This window comes from Sardina pilchardus, chromosome 12 (assembly GCF_963854185.1).
Source record: "Sardina pilchardus chromosome 12, fSarPil1.1, whole genome shotgun sequence".
NCBI lineage: Eukaryota > Metazoa > Chordata > Actinopteri > Clupeiformes > Clupeidae > Sardina > Sardina pilchardus.
This window is the reverse complement of record NC_085005.1, coordinates 5,946,605-5,964,638: the sequence shown is the minus strand read 5'-3', so window position 1 is coordinate 5,964,638 and position 18,034 is coordinate 5,946,605. Positions and strand designations below refer to the sequence as shown.

The following is an 18,034-nucleotide window of genomic DNA, read 5'->3' as shown; positions in this document are numbered from 1 at the left end:
TGTGGAACATGAACATTTAAATAGGGAGTGACAGAACATTTCTGATGTTTTTGAACAATTGTTAGCTATGTAACTAAGTTGGATGAAAACATGGCCAGCACTTGATTTGTGAGTGAACAAAAGCAGCCTGCAACAAAGAAGGGTGCACATTCATTTCCCCTGATTGCGCAATGTACGGAGCACAATGTACTCTGCACTGAGCCCCAATAGAACAGAATGTATTTCTGTGATAGGCTAATTAGCTTCACTGTCATTTCACAATTCCTTCTTCCCGATCAGAAGCAGCTGAAAAGGAGAAGACAGAGGAGCAGAAAGGTAAATACCGCGCTGCATAGCGATCACTTTAATGCATGGTACGGCTCCTGCTCGGAAATAAGGTTAAAGTGTCACTTGTTAACATGCTAATTCACCTGAACCGTGACATCCTCGTTATTCTCAGCGGCATATGTTCAGCATTAATAAATCATATTAGACATTGTCTAATGCTGCCAATTTGACATTTCTCAGAGCCTGCAGCCAAGGGGAATGTGGATGAAGTTTGCATTGTTAGGAGCGGTAAGCCAAAGCAGATATCAAAGCTCATTTTCAAAATCCCATTTTACACAACAGTGTTCTCAATGGTAATTGTTTTTGCCTTCCTCTGTCAGAGCTAGAAGACCTGAAAGAGAAGGCCAAAAAGAAAGGTAATTTTTGCTTTCTAGTCATGCTACCATCTGTGTGTAGATGCACAGTTGAGAGTTAAATTTTCCCCTACATTTTGCACCACTGCAGAAACTGTGGATGCCAAAGGGAAGCCTAAGACAGTTGCTAAAAGAGGTCAAATGTGCAACTAATATATCTAACACATCTAAACAAGGTGTGGAAAAGAAAATATATTTGGTGTGTAGTGAGTTTATATGTCTGAACAATGTCAATTGAACAACCTCTGAGCAATCTGGTGTTTTCTCTTCAGCAAAAGCCATAGCATATGTGTGAGAGAGAGAGAGAGTCCATTTATATGCTTGTGGTGTTGTGTATTAACATGGCGTTTGTGTGAGTTCTCCTTTGATCCAGAGAGTGTATGTTGGGCTTACCATTCCCCCACGGGCCAACCTTTATATTCAGTTGCTACCTAATCACACCTGCTTCTTGTGAAATCCCTGTAGCTTGGCTAACTGCGACATCGTGCTAACAGCACAAGGTCATGGGTGCGATTCCCACTGAGCCTTGAGAAACGGGAAGCCCATCCTGTTCTGTAGTATTCCGTGGATAAACTCCTGCTAAATAAATGCAGAAATGAATAAATGAATGAACGAGCTAACGAACGAACGAACTAACTAACAAGTGAATGAATGAATGAATGAATGAATGAATTAATTAATTAATTAATGCAAATGATATAGTCACATAAAATGTAAAAAGATGTTCCAGAGACTGGATATGTGAAGGTCTCCCATAACAAGGTTCTCCGGTCTTATTAGTAGTAACCTGTAGGCCTCCAACAGGGTCAGAGGGAGTTTATAATGGACAGCTCTCCTGTTGCATTGAAAGATCCTGAATTGATAGTTATACACAAAGGCAGTGGTGAGAAATTCTGCTCTGTAACTCCTTTCATCTCTCTGTTCCTGCAGCACCCGAGGTGTCCAAAGACAAGGCCAAGTCTGCAGCTGTTAAAAAAGGTGGCGTAATTAAAACGGGTATTTGTGCTGACTCGTGGAGATTTGGCAGTGTTACGCAATTACAATAGTGCAGTCGGGAGCACAGACTCAGACATTCAGCCTGCACTCAACATTCAGCAGCAGAACTCACAAGGGCAAAGACCCCATCGCTGCGGTCACAATAGCTATGTCACCACATTCATAATGCTGTCTGCCATATGCTGTCAGAGCTTGTTATGTCATGCCAAACATGTATATACTTTATGCACAGTAAAGGTTATTTTTGTCTTTTTATTTTATTCAGCTTTTCTTTGTCTTGTAATGCAAATGTAGCCTACATTTCAGTGACTCATATTTGGTCTTGATTTCTCCTGCTGCTTCGCCCTTTGGCCCCCCTCAGAGTCAGCGCCTGCCAAAAAGAAGCCCGTGAAGAAAGAAGGTATTAAACCTCCATAACACTCCTGTCTCTTCTCTCTTAACCCCTTTTAAAGCTCCTGTCTTAACACAAATCTCACAGTCAGAGACTGAAAGACTCTGTGAGACTTCATACCCAATGATAATGCAGAATGGAATACATAAAGATTCATCTATCTGCCTGCCCGTGCTGTCTTCCTTGCTCACTCGCCGGCCCTCTCCAGGATTATTTATCTTCATATAGAATAGATTCGGCTCTGGAAAAGATGATGAGACCACTGCACATTTCTCTTCTAAAGTAGATATTTTTGGGGGCTTTTTTATGCCTTTATTGGCAGAACAGTGGAGAGAGACAGGAAGTGAATGGGAGAGAGAGTAGGGATGGGATCCTCGAGGGGCGGGAATCGAACCCAGGTTGCCGGTGTATTGTGCAGGTGCCCCAGCCAGTTGCGCCACAGCTGGGGTCATTGCACATTTTCTGATGTCATTCTATGGTTTCTAAGTAACATTCGAATGAGTTGACGGTCATATTAAAATTTGCAGGGGTCTCTTCATTTTGAATATAACCGTCAACTCTGATGTCACCACACTCAGAAACCGAGAGCAAGCATTCAGAAAAATATGCAGTGGTCATTTTTTTCTGAGGTGTATGTATAGAAAGACAAAAGGACATGTGTACATATGGTATGCATGACTAGAGACGTAAGGTACACTGAAACCATACTGTAACAATTCCATTTTGGGCAATACCAAAGTTTTTAATATGCTATATAATAATGTACTGCGAATAGGTAAATATATTTTGTGTATTAGAGCTTCTTTGGATGGAATGGAGCTATGTTTTAATGCATCTCACATGCCTGACTTCAGTCCTCATTTACTGTTTCAGAAGCTGCTCCCAAAGAGAACCTTGGTCTGTTCCCAGTGCAGAGAGGTGAGAATGCAGGAGGACTTTCTCCGTTACCTATACCTATGTCCAGTCCAGCTGAATCCTGGAGGCCGTTATAGTCCACTCGGGACTCCAGCAGTGCAGTGGAATATCAATGGCTACTCCTGCATTGGAGGAGTGTTGCTCTGGGATGAACTCATTTGAATGTGTTCTTTATTCCAGGAGTTGGTGTGACGGAGACCAAAGCAAAGGAGACAGGTACCAGATGTTGCAGATGTGGATGGATGGATGGATGGATGAATGGATAGATGGATAGATGAATGGATGAATATATAGATAGATGAATGGATGGATGAATGGATAGATAGATTGATGGGTGAATGGATGGATGAAATACTGTACCAGTGAATGAATAAGTTCATGACCATATACCATATATACTGCATGTGATGTGATGGCCAGTGGTGTCGTCTATGTGATACGCAGGACTAATGCACCATCTCAGTATACCCACTTAAAAAGCATCACCATCTCAGTATACCCGCTTAAAAAGCATCACCATCTCAGTATACCCACTTAAAAAGCATCACCATCTCAGTATACACACTTAAAAAGCATCACCATCTCAGTATACCCGCTTAAAAAGCATCACCATCTCAGTATACCCACTTAAAAAGCATCACCATCTCAGTATACCCACTTAAAAAGCATCAATATCTCAGTATACCCACTTAAAAAGCATCACCAGCTCAGTATACCCACTTAAAAAGCATCACTATCTCAGTGTACCCACTTAAATTTGCAAGGATACGTATTAACATTTGGGGTTGATCACAGTACTACAGCTAACTAGACTACACCACTGGTGGTGCCTGTATGTTGACATGCGTGTTTGTACTGTATTGCATCAAGTCAAAATGTAAAAATGATCAGTTAACAGCCAAGTCCATTGAGCACTAATAAGGTCCAATGTTATTGTCCTTTCCTACCTCTGTCATGATGTGCGCAAACAGAGCAGCACAATAGGTTACAGCCAGAAACACAACACTTTGTGACTCATGTTCCTTTTGTCCCCCCTCACAGCCAAACCAAAAGTCAAATCCGTGGACAAAAAAGGTCAGTGTGACTCGCAACACTCGTCCCCCCCTCATGTCTCATGGAAAAAAACGCTTACATAACACACATTGTGTGTCCACAGAACATTGGCACTCACGTTCCCACATTTATACACACCCAAAGAGGCTGAGGACCTTAAGACCCACCCTGACATAAAGACACACACGCACACACACACACAGACACACACACCCAGTCACACACCCAGACACAAAGACACACACACACACACTCACTCACACACACACACACACACACACGCGCGCGCGAAAAACGATACAGACTCTTCGGCAGGGGCTAATATAAAAATGTCGGCGCGAGTCATTATCATGGAAATGCCACTCTGTGAATAAGGAGGGCTGTATCAGGGTCAGCTGTGAGGAGGCTCACGACGGAACCCTCTAGCCGTGTCCTATATACTACTTAGCACTTCATCAGAGACACGGGGCCTTTTTGCCGCTCCACGCTTTGGCACACGGAAGCCGTGCGAGTGTTTCGGGGTGGAGTGTGTCATACCTCAGTAGGACATCACAGACCTGGCGGCCATTTGCAATGTCAGGAAGAGCAGCGCTGCTGTTGTCCTCTGTGTGTCTTTGGTGCTCGGAGAGGAACAAGGTGCCAGAGGATGCAAAGTGAGGGGTCAGCATTAGCAAACACAGTAGGCGGTTTGTTGAAGGATAGCGTCAACATAGACATTTACTTACACAGTTGCTCTCTTTCTCTCTTTCTCTTTCTGTCTTTTTTTTGCGTTGTTTCTTTTTTTTCTCTCTGTTCTCTATCTCTCCTTCTTTCTTTCTGTCTTTCTTTCTCTCTGTTCATGCGCACACACACACACACACACACACACACACACACACACACACGCACACACGCACGCACACACACATATTTCTAGCTGTATCAAATCACACAAGGCTATCTTCAGCTAATGGAGACAGACACATTTGTGTTTTACACCCTCTGAATTTCTAAAGCTAAATTACATGCCCTTTTGAATTGCCAATTACCAGTTGACATGCTATGAAGACCCCCAATGGCATGTAAGTCATTCAACTGTAATAATCAATTTTCCATTATCACATTTCGAAAGCCAACGTCAATTCCACAAAACTGTCCAAACAGGAGAGTGTTTTTCACTTGAATCTAATAAATTAAAATTGTACTGCTATTAAATTCCCTGGCAATCCAGGTACTTTCTACTGGCACTACATTTGAACTCAATCATCAGTTAGGCTGACCATGCTGGAGGCAGATTGTGCAGTCAGTGCCCCCTGTTGAATTTGTCCTTTGCTCCTTTTTTTTGCGTTTGACTCCGCCATTATGTCTGCTATCTACCCACACATTACCGTGGCAACAGTCTTAGAGACGAGCCTGCCATTCAGTCATGTTCCATTCACATTACGGTGTCCTGTCAAAACAGCGCTAATGAATGTACGGTGGACAGACATAATGAATAAAATGTTAATAGATGCATATTAAGAATTAATGAATAAAGCACAGCTATTACTGTAGCCTAAATGTCTTTGGAACAGTGTACTTACATAGACCTAAGTAATTCATCAGTTAGCCTACTGTTCTTAATTAATGCCCCTCAAATTCATGTTTTCACTCCGCTATTCTGAAATATTTATGGGGTTTCATATTGGGTTCACACACACACACAGACACACACACAGACACACACACAGACACACACACAGACACACACACACACACACACACACACACACACCACCAAGGGCTTCCCCAAATGGCTACAGATTTTCCAGCTGTTATGCGTATGATGTAACCCTTCATAGGACATAGGTGACACGTTTAGGTGAGAGACATGTTAGAAAGGTTTCCTGGTTAAGAATAAAGGTGTTGGTTGCCTTGCCTCCCTCACCCTGAGGTCTGAAAATCCTCTGCTGACTAGTTTCTGGAACATTCTAGACAGATACAGTGCTCATGGCTGGATGCGTTCTATACGGCTGTGTCATAGGGCTTAGCGTTTCAGCTGTGTCTGCTTTCCTGGATGGTGAGGAGCTTCTGAAAATGACCAGCGTGTTGCCATGGAAATTGCCTGGTGAAGTAACGTCTGGTTGCGTGCGTGCGGTGGCGGTTGTGCTGACACACCACCTCGGAGGATTTCTGGCCGCAGACAGCGACGCTGGTGGCCCGCCGTTACAGTCGTCGCTTCTGTTCGCTCACTGAACTGCCCATCCCCCTTCATAATCACATTCATGTTATGCTGCACATGTGTCTGATACTAAGCTGAGGAAGAGGACGCATGGTGTGACAGTGTGATCCCAGTGAAGGGATATTATGGTGGGGGACGGAGAACTGTGTGAAAATGATCAATAATGGTATTATGACACTGACATATCATTGGAGGTCTCCTGTAATGGTGACTAATGATAAGATATGACATGTTTATAAGAACCTTATTTCAGTATTGTGGTGGATAGTGCAAGTAGAGGGGAGCTGAATCATTGTGTCGTCGTGTGGAACCCGATAGCGAAGTTTAATGGGTGTTCCCTGAGCATGGTGTCTCTGGCTCTGACATTTAGAACATTCACAGTTTTGTGCTATTCGTACAGCACCACAGGAACGGGGATGGGCGACCGCTTTATTACTCTAAGCCATTTGTTAAAGTCACTTTTCATTGCCCAATTACAGAAGCCTGCCTGCTTAACCAGTCTTTCTCTTTCTCGCTCTCTCTCTCTCTCGCTCTCTCCCTCTCTCTCTCTCTCGCTCTCTCCCTCTCTCTCTCTCTCGCTCTCCTTGCGTCTTTACACCCACGAAGGAGACAAAGTGAAGGAGGAGCGGCCCACCGCTGAGAGTGAGTGATTGCACTCGGCCGCCATTTCCATTTTATCACGCTGACATTTTACACTGCGTGCGTCGCCGAGAACAATGAGGAGAATACATTACGGACTTGTCCGACAGCCGCTCGTGCCGCGCGCCCGACACAGTGAGATCAATGCGTAGCGTACGGCGGCTGTCGACGCGGTAGGCCGCGGTGCCGTACGTTGTGATGTGTCAATTGCAATTAACGATCCCACTTGTACGGGAAAGACGTTATCAGAAGCCCTTTGATTGTGTTAACTTAAGCGCCATCTTTGAGGACTTTTAGAAGGCGTACTGTCTGCTCGTGTTGACTAACAATAGCATGATAATCTTCTTCAAAGTTTTGTGCATTTAGTGGGAAGACGAGGCGAGCCACCCATCCCGTAGTGATCTAATTGTCTCTAATGTCCTCCCTGGCAAAGTGATGCGGCCCACTTTTTGATAAGGTGCCAGACGCCATTTCCCAATGCGCCATCACAAAGGCTAGCAGAAGGAGCTCGCAGATAATGAAGTGAGCCAGTGGAGTGGGAGAACGAGAGAGAAGAAGAGAGACTGAAAGAGAGAGAGAGGGAGGAAGAGGAAGAGGGAAACCTGGCAACCCTGTATTGGCTGTGTGTAATGCGTTTATATCAATGGGGTGGGCGGGGGCTGACTTGTAATCAATATTCCTGAAACAAATGGCTCAATTTAATTAATGACCCCTGGACGAGGAGTACGATCAGTCAATAAGGCTCTGGCAGAGCACTTAGTCATTTGTTGGTGTTTGGCTTTCATATTTGATCAGTCTTTGCCCACGATCACTTTTAGAATAGGTTGGTGTGTATAGGGGGACAAAACAGGAGCCAGTGGGCATTTTCTTGTAGATCGGTCCATCTGCGTGGTCATACCTCACACTGGTCGAACAGTAACCATGGTGAGTGGAAATGACAAGCAACTGACGGACTGACACAAAATCAAGAACTGGACATTTCGCCCTCCGTTGGCGCGCTCACATCTTGTAAAAGTCCAGACAGCCGAGACAACCTAACGGAGCAAGTGAAATGGTGCGGACACATGGGTCTGTTTGGCCATACAAACACACACACAAACACACACACACACACACACGCACACAACCAACTTAGCACGGCCTTGAAGAGGCTCTTGACGGGGAGTGTTAACGTCGGGGCTTTCCTTTGTGTTCTGTTGGTGCCATTTTAGCGCAGAAGAAAAGCACTTCGCTAACAAAGAGCCCGGGGCCTGCCAAAAGAGGTCGACTAAATGACCGCCATTCATCACGGATGCTAATGCTGCGCTGGCCGCTTGTCGGAACAAACGAGACACAAATGAGATGTGATAATGGATCTAATAGTGTGCGCACATTGCTTTATTTATTTATCTTTTCGCTACTGGCTTCTTATATTCCCGTCACGTGCTTGACACATTTGTCAACTTTCGCACAAAAACACTCCTGTTGTGCTGTCATCGTGAGATAAATGTAAACGTTTCAAATGTAAAGCAAACGTTTAAACAGGAACATGCATGAGAGGAGGCAGCCAATGTAGTGAATAACGTCATCACAATTGTAGTGAGAGAAAGGCCTTTGTACTGATGGCCTAAAAGTTCAAGGATTTAATGAAAACTTTCCTTATTTTAGCTCATAACTAGCATTATATTGCGCTGATTATTAGATAACTGAAAAACATTGTCATCTCTTTCTCATTAATGTCTTGCCAGCGAATGACAAAGGGAAATTGGATCTGTCAAGTAACGCAACTTTTAAATAAAGGCCATGTGGAATTTCGCTACCCTCAGACAGGGGTGAATCAATTTCAGATATGTATTCCCGAGATTCTCTCCCTCTCTCTCTCTCTTACTCTCTCTCTCTCTCTCTCTCTCTCTTTCTCTCATTAATGTGCAAGTATGCACGCCCTCCAAAGTATTCACAACACGTGGAAAATGAAATCACTCATTTCTCTAACCTGATTAGCGGGGTCTCCTGGGCGCAGGGAGAGTGCAATCACAGAGGTGTCAGGGTGCGTTAGTGTGGCGACAGGCGAGACAGAAGGCATATCGCAGGCCCCGGGATATGTGACACACCTGTTATATGTCTCATCCTCTCTCCAACAGGTAAATCTGACGCAGGAACAAAGACAGAGGCGAAGGAAGCAGCAGGTATGTAAGACCTCGTAAAGGCGTCCCAAAATGTGCCTATTGAACAATTCCATTGTGTGCACAGTTTTCACATTTACATGTATTCATTTAGCAGAAACTATTATCTGAGATTACTTACCTATGCCAATATATTACGTGGGATTATATTGTCCCGGAGTTGGCCTTAACTGCCCTTCTCAAGAGCACAGTGGTGGAAGCTGGGAATTGAACCCACAAGTGTCCAGGCTACTGCCAGCCCAGCTCCTTAGCCATTACGCTGCCATAGCCCTGCGGCTTCACTTATATATATATATATATATACTGTAACTGCACTCTTACATTAGAATACAGTGCAATGTGTGTGTTCATAATCCCAATACTCCAAAATACATGACCTCTATATCTGGTTATGAGTAGGCCATAAATCAGCATGCACTACCCACATATGTGGTTATTATGAGTCTGAAAAGGCAGTAGCTGTTGTGAAATCATTCTGTGTCTGTGGTGTGTATGCACTATATTGTGGTTGTACTCTGTACTCTTTCCCATGTCATCATGTCATTACATGACTACAACCACCAGTATGACTAGTACCCTCACTGTCATTGTACCGTGTGCAGTCCTCCATTTTGGGGCAAGATCACACGCCCACGTGATGCACATGGGTGAACACCCGACTTCGTTTTTAATTATTCTTGTCTTTTTCTAGAAAAAGATGTCAACGTGTCTGCTCCCGCGAGTGAGTAGCACAATAATAATTTGCTGTCTGTCACAGTGATGAGATGTGAGCTGGGGGGTGGGGGGGGAGGGGGTGTTGATGGTCTGGCTGATTAGGTGCTGCAGTGATGGCTGTCTGATTGATGTGTTGAGCTCTTGTTAAACACGCACCCATTAACCTGTGTTCAAAGGTCAAGCTTTGTGGTGTTCTGCTTTATTCGTCAGCATATTCATACTGTGCTTCCAGTATTGTGAAAAGACACACACAAAAAAAAAACTGTAAAACTGTAAACGCAATGTAAATTTTAAACTCAAATCAATGTCTTAGTATACGTATATGACATATTTTCTAATGTGTACATTAGGATAAATGAGTAGGGTGTCAGGAACAGAAAATTAAATATTCTTATAATAAAAATAAAATATTAATATTATGATAAAGTAGTTATTAGAATGTTATTATACATATAAGTGTTCGTTATTTTTGATAATGCACAAAGGCAATACATTCCTTAGAATCATTCATTGATGTTTTAATTCCAACCCTTGTCTGAGAGTGCATAAACTTGATCTGTATTATTAGTTTATAAAACACTGTTGTAACCGTACATTGTCCAAATGTCTAGAGGAGATATGTGTTTGTGTTATGACTGTAGATGTCGTTAAAAGCCTGACCAAAGTTGTAATAAATATGTACATTTCTAGACAAGCGGACAAAGGGCTCTAAAATCTCCAAGTTCACGCAGGTACCTTCATCACTCCACTGGTTAATAAACTCAATTAACATCTCTGTAATTGCCAAACTACATCCTTTCAACTATAGGTTAGTTTGCTGCTCGGCTAATTCCTCATACATAGATAATCACCAAGCCCATTCCAGACTGCACTGGTATTACTGAAGTGTTCCAGAACCTCAGGTTCTTATTGATGAAGAGTTCTAGAAGGGCTGTGGAGGAAAAGCTCCCACCGGCGCATGATTGACATTGAGTAAACCAGTGGAGTGACAGTATCTCTTTTTCAGTAATAGCTTTAGTCCCGCCCCACCTCATTCTACTCCCCCCCTCACCCCCATCCTGTTTGTCTACCATCACAGGCCACAGCTGGTTTAGGATTTACAAAAAAAAAAAAAAAAACATTAAAAAATCATGTCGTGCAACACCACGCCTTGCAAGCTATTGAGCGTTTTTGTTTGCTGAGACTGACTGTGCTGTCTCTGATGGCCTAACCTCCATGCGATAGCGTTGATAACAACATGAGTGCTGTGAGTTGCACTGCCCGTGCTAGTCCTGGCTTGTATTGCCACGGCTCTTAGGGGACAAATGGCTTTAATGTCCAGTGATTAACAGTATCTGCTGTGTTTCTGTAAGCAGCAAGATTACAGTCTCTGCCACTGCCTGGATGTTCTGTATTCGTACGCACAGATACTGCAGACTAAGATAACATAATAACATAATGGCATATAACTAGCATAAAACTGCATGCATCCCTACTACTCCCCATACATGCTTTTATGTGATGTCACAGTGAAATGGTTGGACTGTTACTAGCCTATTTTTGGTCTCCATCCATCAAAGAATCCTTTGAAGGTCACCTGTTTCATTGAAATTCATGCCCCCCCCCCCCCCCCCCCCCCCCCTCGATACCCAGGGGATTAGCAAACTCTCCCTGATGTGACTGATGGGTGAGAGAGAAAACACTCACACGTCCAGAACATTCCTTCTTCCTCCTCTCCCCTAATGCCACTAGGCAACCATCCCCGACTACACAATGGCAGGGCGTTTGTAGGAGATCCACTCTCCACACGTCTGTAACCCCCCCCCCCCCCCCCCCCCCCCTTAGTGTGTCGGTTAAGAGCAGGTTGCATGTATGTATTTTGTGAAGCTCCTCTTTCCGTGACATTTCTGATCAACGTCTTGTCTCGTTTGTGTCCATCAGAAGAGCCTGAGTCCACCCAGACCGCAGCAGACCAGAAGAAGCCAGGTGAGAACTGCTGGCCCCATCCACCACCTTACCTGTGTGTCTACACAGGACAGAAAGCACTCAAAGTGCCTCTCAAACGGAAAACTGGGATGGGTTTTTTTCTAAATTGGGACAGCAACCTTTCTAAAGTTTCTAAAGATGTTCCACAGATGAGAGAGGCCTTTGAAAAGTGTGTTTCTGTATTTTCTTTTCAATTCCCAAATCTAAAAAAGTATGGCTGCTCTATGCCTTTTTTGTTGCTGGAAGCGGGCAAGGCACTCGAGTTTGAATAGAATGTACCAAATGAGAGTACTCTTGAGATCTACAGTACCTTGTTTACAAACACAGACTGGCTGATAATGGCTGTATCTGTGTCACACTACACTCCAATTCAGTAAACAAAAATACATTGTGGTTTTAGATTAGATTAGATTCAACTTTATTGTCATTGTGCAAGTACCAATACTTGCAGTTTAATGCAAGTGGTGCAGCTATGCATTTAATTTCAGTGAAATATATCTTTTCATTGTTCTTCCTAACATATCCTCCTAACACACCTCCCTTTGTCTAATTCACTATCAATAATTATATAATAATTAAATAATAATTAATCAAGCAAACCCACTCTGTCACGCAGGCAAGATCCCCTACTTCCAGTGCGTGGTCTACGGCGGCAAGAACAAGGGTCCCCAGGGTCCCGGTATGACCCCAGCCATGACCACAGCCATGAGAGCAGCCATGGAGCAGAGGGCCTCTCTCATGGAGGCCAGAGCCAGGGCTGCTGGTCAGTAGGACCCACGAGCAGCCCCATCACTTTTCACCTCAAAGCCCAGGAACTTTCCACTCCGAACCAACAGGTGGCGCTGTGCCTCTCCTACCCTGACTGTGCGCCCTGTCAGCTGCCCTGATTCTTTCTTTCTTTCTCCCTTTCCCTTCAATCTCCGTCAATAGATAATGCATTAAGGGACTGACAGCAGGGTGGAGAGTGCAATGATTATACATGTAATCTTTTAAATGAGTGGAGTTACTGACCGTTCTCAAGAGTCAAAATAATTCCCAATCTTCATAGGCACTGGTTTTGGTGTATGTGTTTTTTTTTAACAGGCTGATGTTTCCTTATTTTGTTAAATACATGGCTGTCAGATTTAGCACCAACCAGTGTCACAATGGTCCCACATAGCTGTATATATAAGGATGTAAATTGCAAACTAGTTATTTATCTAATTTATTCAAATATTTTCAATGAAAAGTTCTATTTTTAGAAAAAGAGTAGAAAAGTAGTGTGCATAGACATAATCATAATGTATATACCATGAAAGAATCTTAATATATCAACTGGCAGTTTACATTTGTGTTAACTTTACACTCAATTTAACTCGGAAACTGTGAGTAGAATTGTTTCCATTTTTCTTCACCCACTTAAGCTCAAACGTCACTTCGTTTGAACACGTATTAATTGACTTTCATGTTTGATATATATGTTTGCTCAGTGTTTGATAGTTTGACCATGAGCATTGTATCACTTTTTCACACACACACACACACACACACACACACACACACACACACACACACACACACACACACACACACAGCTCTTGGCTCCAATCCCTTGCTTAGCCCCAGAGGTAATGGGATTATGTAAAGTGTGTCTGTGTGTGTTTCAGCTCTGATGTGGCACTGACTACCCAGCGGTCTGCATCTGGACAGAAGCAGGAAGTGCCCTCGCAGCCTCACTCTCTCCCTGCTTGGCACAGATTTCTCTACGCTGTTGAAAACCCATACTAGGGGATTTTTATTCCCCAATTGGCCCTCTGATTGGTTTAAGAGCAGTGAGAGACGAAAAAATTACACGAGTGACAGATTGGGATTTATTTGGCAACCTTTTTGAAAGTACAAGGGAGAGAATAGGAATGAGAGGAGGCTGTTTATGAATCCGAATGACATGTCACAAGAAAAGCAAGGCCACTGTTCATTTCCTTGCTTGTTTCCTTTGTTTTGTCTTCTGAGTAGAATGTATTTCTTCCTACATGCAGACTCACACACACACACACACACACACACACACACACACACACACACACACACACACACATCTATTGTAAATCTGCCGTAAGGCATGCAAGCTGGTGTCTGTTTTTTGTGCACCAAAGCTTAAGATGAACGTGAGGGGTTTTTATTTGTGTTTGAAAACAAACAGATTCCTTCACGATTAAACTGAAAACGAGCCCTCTCTCATTCAGTGCTCAAAAACCAAACAGAGCACCACAACTGAGAGAGGTGAAGACCCAGGGGTGCTAGTGCACTCCTTTGACCAAGTTTGAGAGACAGTGTCTGTGCAATCAAAAACCAGCACCATGTCTGTCTCATTTGTGTAACTAACTACTTATTTATTTTTGCGCTATTGCTACATGCTTTTTATATGTGGTGAATGTGCCTAGTGATACGTGATGCCGTCACCTATCAGTATTGTCTTATTCAGTAATGGTCTGACTTGAGGCGACGGTCAGTCGAGATCATTACTGGACCACTGCTGGACCTAAACACCCAAGTGAGCCCAAGTGGCTTCGCTTGTTACGAAGCGTAGACCACAGCCTCTGTTGGAGAGTATGTTTTTTTAGGCCTTCACAAGCCTATCGTTTTCTTCTCTCTTATGCAAGCATACAGATGGCTGTAGAGATATAACGAGATTGTATATTTTTGTCTGCACGTCGTATGCCTTCCCCCCCCATCTTTCTCCAGAACCTTCTGTTGTTGCACCGCCTGCCTGCCATTAGTCCCGTTAGTGTGCACGGGAGAGGCATGAGCAGAGACAGTCAGCTACAGCAGTATGACAGGCAACTGGGATGTAGGCCAGGGAAGTAATCTGACTTTGAAGTTACAGAATGAGCGACTTCCTTTCTTTCCCCCTCCCCCTCCCCAACCCAACCCAACCCAATCCAACCCAGCCCCCCAGCTGGGGAAGGAAGCGGGAACGTCAGATGTACCATGTGGCGTGATGCCGCGCAGCGTGCCGTCGCAGCAATCGAGCTAATAATAATTTATGATCGTTTCTAACTGCACTAAAGATGACGCCAAAGACAGCCGAGCCGGCCGCTGAGATTGGTCTCTGTGCGGGTTGACTACAATACCTAGTAAGACGGCGGCCAAGTGCCACAGCAGCACTGGCTTGTCTTTACTTAAGATTCAAGAAGAATACCCTGCATGTCTGTCTTCAGGACCTTATGTTTACATGTCATGAGATGGGTGTCTGTTGGCATCTGTTCATATAGGGTGGTCAACACTCTTACAGTACTTGTTGTTTTGGTGGAAAAGCACTGCGACTGACAAGGGTTTGCATTGTCATCCAACAATGCCCCTCAAGAAGGACATATTTTATTGACGTCTGTGTTCCTTTAGCTGTATGCGTTGTATATGCGTTGCTGCTTGTTTCGCATGGTGCTTACGTTCAGATTGCCTTTGTGAGCACGTCCACGGGATGTAGTTTGACATTTATGTCGCTAGATGTGTCTACACTGATGATGATTTTACTGGCAAGCTTGAACCAAGAAGGAATATATCGACATATCATTTGCTAGCTGTTATAAATGGGTATGAACTGAAACGTTAAAGGCATCCTACACAAATTTTTTATCTTAACATTTTGACATCATTTTGATAGTAAACTAGTTTGTAATAGGGATACCGCATGCATGCTGCAGATGATGCTGCCTACCTGTCTATGGAGAACCAGCCTTGCAACTTGCTCTCGCCCGATCCGAGAGTCACAAATTGCATTACGGCAATTGTGCAATAGCCTACTGTTTGTATGAAATTGGGTAAAGGTTGTTGAAAAACAACTTAAGTTTCAGTCTTCCTGAAGTTGAGATAGACTATGACATTTTCTTCTTTATAAAGTTATTAGAGGCCTTAGATGTACTGATTGCTTGGTGACCTATAGGAATGCCTTGTGAGCCCATCTGTATTTGTAAAGTAATGAGATGTTGCCTTTGATCCAAATGCATGATTAAATAGCTCTAAGAGGCTTCCAATTAAATCATCATATACCCCCAAACACCAGTGATTTTGGGCCAAGGGCTAACAGATTTTGGACTAAGGGCTGACTTAAGTATCCAGAAACAAGGAACAGGCTACACACATTTGGAATACATGGTCTTTTACTAGATTGCATGCATTATTTTTCTGTCGGACAGATCCTGATCTGTTTATTGTACTTCTGACTAGCTATAGGGGTAATACAGAGGGTCATGTTGGTTCACTTATTTTGAAAACATTTATCTGTCCATATTGTCTATGGTGTTTGCTTAAAAAAAGTGCTAATCTGGCCTTGAATGTCAACACAGCAGTTTGAGCCTTAGCTATTGCTCTTTTTTTTTTTAGCTTTTTCAGTGTCCTCCAGAAGGACTGGGGTACAAAATAGGATCGATAAAGGATCAGCTATATATTCCCTTTCATTGTACTTGATTGATCTCACTATTCAGTTGATTTTAATAGTTGACATTAGCAACAACAGGTAGTCCTGCCTGCCACTCTCTTAGCTAAAAAAAGGGACAGAATTTGGAGACTTGGTGCCCCGGGAGTGCTGTCGGTACAGGAAGTGAGTGACATTAATGACAGTAAATCTCCGGCTGAGGAGGGCTGCCGTGGGGAGAAAGGTGCACAGCCTGCGGTGCGCTGGGAAACGTAGTTTTCTAATGGGATTAATCAGAAGAGCTCCATCTTAAACATCCATGCAGGATTAAAGCGACATTAAGTGGCTTTTCCTTTCAGTGCATGCAGTAGTTAAGTGGGGATTTAGGGACGGACTTAATGTTTAAAATGAATATTTCCTCATCCAATCCTTGACTTCGTTTGGTCACCAATGTGCTGAACTGTTAGTCATGCTGGTAAAATCTGCTTTGAATATGTATATGATGGATTTGAAAGTTTTGATGGATGTTTGTTATTTTTTTCTTCCCTCTGAACTGTCACTGTACTGGTTTTGAATCTGATTACATCTTGATGATACTACGTATGCACAAAAACAGTTGTTTACTCAGCAATCTAACTAAAGAGCACAAATGTTTCAATCCAAAAGGAGTCTGTTTGTGTTTTGTTTCATTGTCCTCACTAAGATCACAAATAAAAATTCTGAAAGAAATAGGTAACCTACCAGCACATAACCTTGAATGTAACCTAAATCTATTTTGTGACAACCTGAAAAAAGTGTATTTATTGACTGAGCATTAGCTACACTGTGTCCAGTACCTGTGGACACGATGTAAAGTCATACAATGACAAAACTACATGGCCATTTGCCCCTGTGTGCTGTAATTACACAACAAGGCAGAGAGTCCTCTTCACATGGTGCTAAATGCTAGCCTTAGCACAGTGACGGCTAAAAGCAGCTCCAGTAACACTACCACTGCTGCTGAAGGGTGATCACTTCTGACATTTTTATTGCTTTGTTTTGCTCCTTGTTATGGTTCAGCTGACCCCATGCTCCATGCGCCAAACAATAAGCACCACGGCGGCCAGTTCCTGCCTGATCTAAGCTGACCGTTTAGATTGGAGGCATGCTGTCAATATGTGTTGTTGTTTTGTTACTCCGTAATTACACCACAACAAAACAAATCAGCTGTAAGGGAAATGTCAGGGGCAGCCATGATTGGTGGCTTTTGTGTTTGTTTTTTTGTTTTTTGCTTTCTTATAGAGGGGGCCATTTGGAAGTGCTCAAGTGCAGCTGTAGTTTTCACAAGTGAGTGACCTTAAGGAAAGTTGAGCATATGGTGAGCCAACCAGCAAACGCCTCTTCTTCTCCCCGATCACCCCATCAAAAAAAAAAAAAAAAAAAAATGGGAAAGGAAAAGGAGAAACAAGGGCAGTTGCTGCTCACGGGAAGGTGATTTGAGGGGCAAAATCCTGCCCAAATTTACTGACCTCAAAGTTTCTCCTTCAGCACCCAATGAAAGTCATAGAAGCGGAGACTTGGAATAATCTCGGGCTGTCATGCTTGTACGACTTACACCTCAGCAAGTGCTGTGAAGCATCCTCCAGTCTCTCTGATCATCAAATTACATTTTGGGGAATATGTTGGCTTTTGTCTGGAGGATTTGTTTTCTCAATCCTCCTATTTGTAGGACATTTATCTCCTATAACTCGTATTATATAAAGTTGTTACATTATTTTACAACAATAATTTATGGAAAATACCTTATATTACAAAAGGTAATGCAGCCCTCTGAGCATCAGGTGAAAATGATTTATAGAATTAAATTGATTTTATTGAATTATCTATTAAATACACACCCTGTGAGTTGCAAAGAGCATCTCTAGTATATGAACCATAACAGCACAACAC

At 43.2% G+C, this 18,034-nt stretch overlaps 1 protein-coding gene across 1 annotated transcript in view; it reads left to right on the top strand.

Annotated features, from left to right (window-relative positions):
- Positions 1-16,770, top strand: part of trdn (triadin) — a 72,086-nt gene extending 55,316 nt beyond the window's left edge. The window contains exons 30-42 of the mRNA XM_062551331.1: positions 280-315; positions 508-555; positions 648-683; positions 772-816; positions 1,611-1,658; positions 2,038-2,076; positions 2,941-2,985; positions 3,163-3,198; positions 4,024-4,056; positions 8,995-9,039; positions 9,728-9,757; positions 11,671-11,715; positions 12,332-16,770. Of these exons, the coding sequence (XP_062407315.1) occupies positions 280-315; positions 508-555; positions 648-683; positions 772-816; positions 1,611-1,658; positions 2,038-2,076; positions 2,941-2,985; positions 3,163-3,198; positions 4,024-4,056; positions 8,995-9,039; positions 9,728-9,757; positions 11,671-11,715; positions 12,332-12,486 (641 nt within the window). The 3' untranslated portion in view covers positions 12,487-16,770. The remainder of the gene's footprint in view (positions 1-279; positions 316-507; positions 556-647; positions 684-771; positions 817-1,610; positions 1,659-2,037; positions 2,077-2,940; positions 2,986-3,162; positions 3,199-4,023; positions 4,057-8,994; positions 9,040-9,727; positions 9,758-11,670; positions 11,716-12,331) is intronic.
- The last annotated feature ends 1,264 nt before the right edge of the window (positions 16,771-18,034 follow it).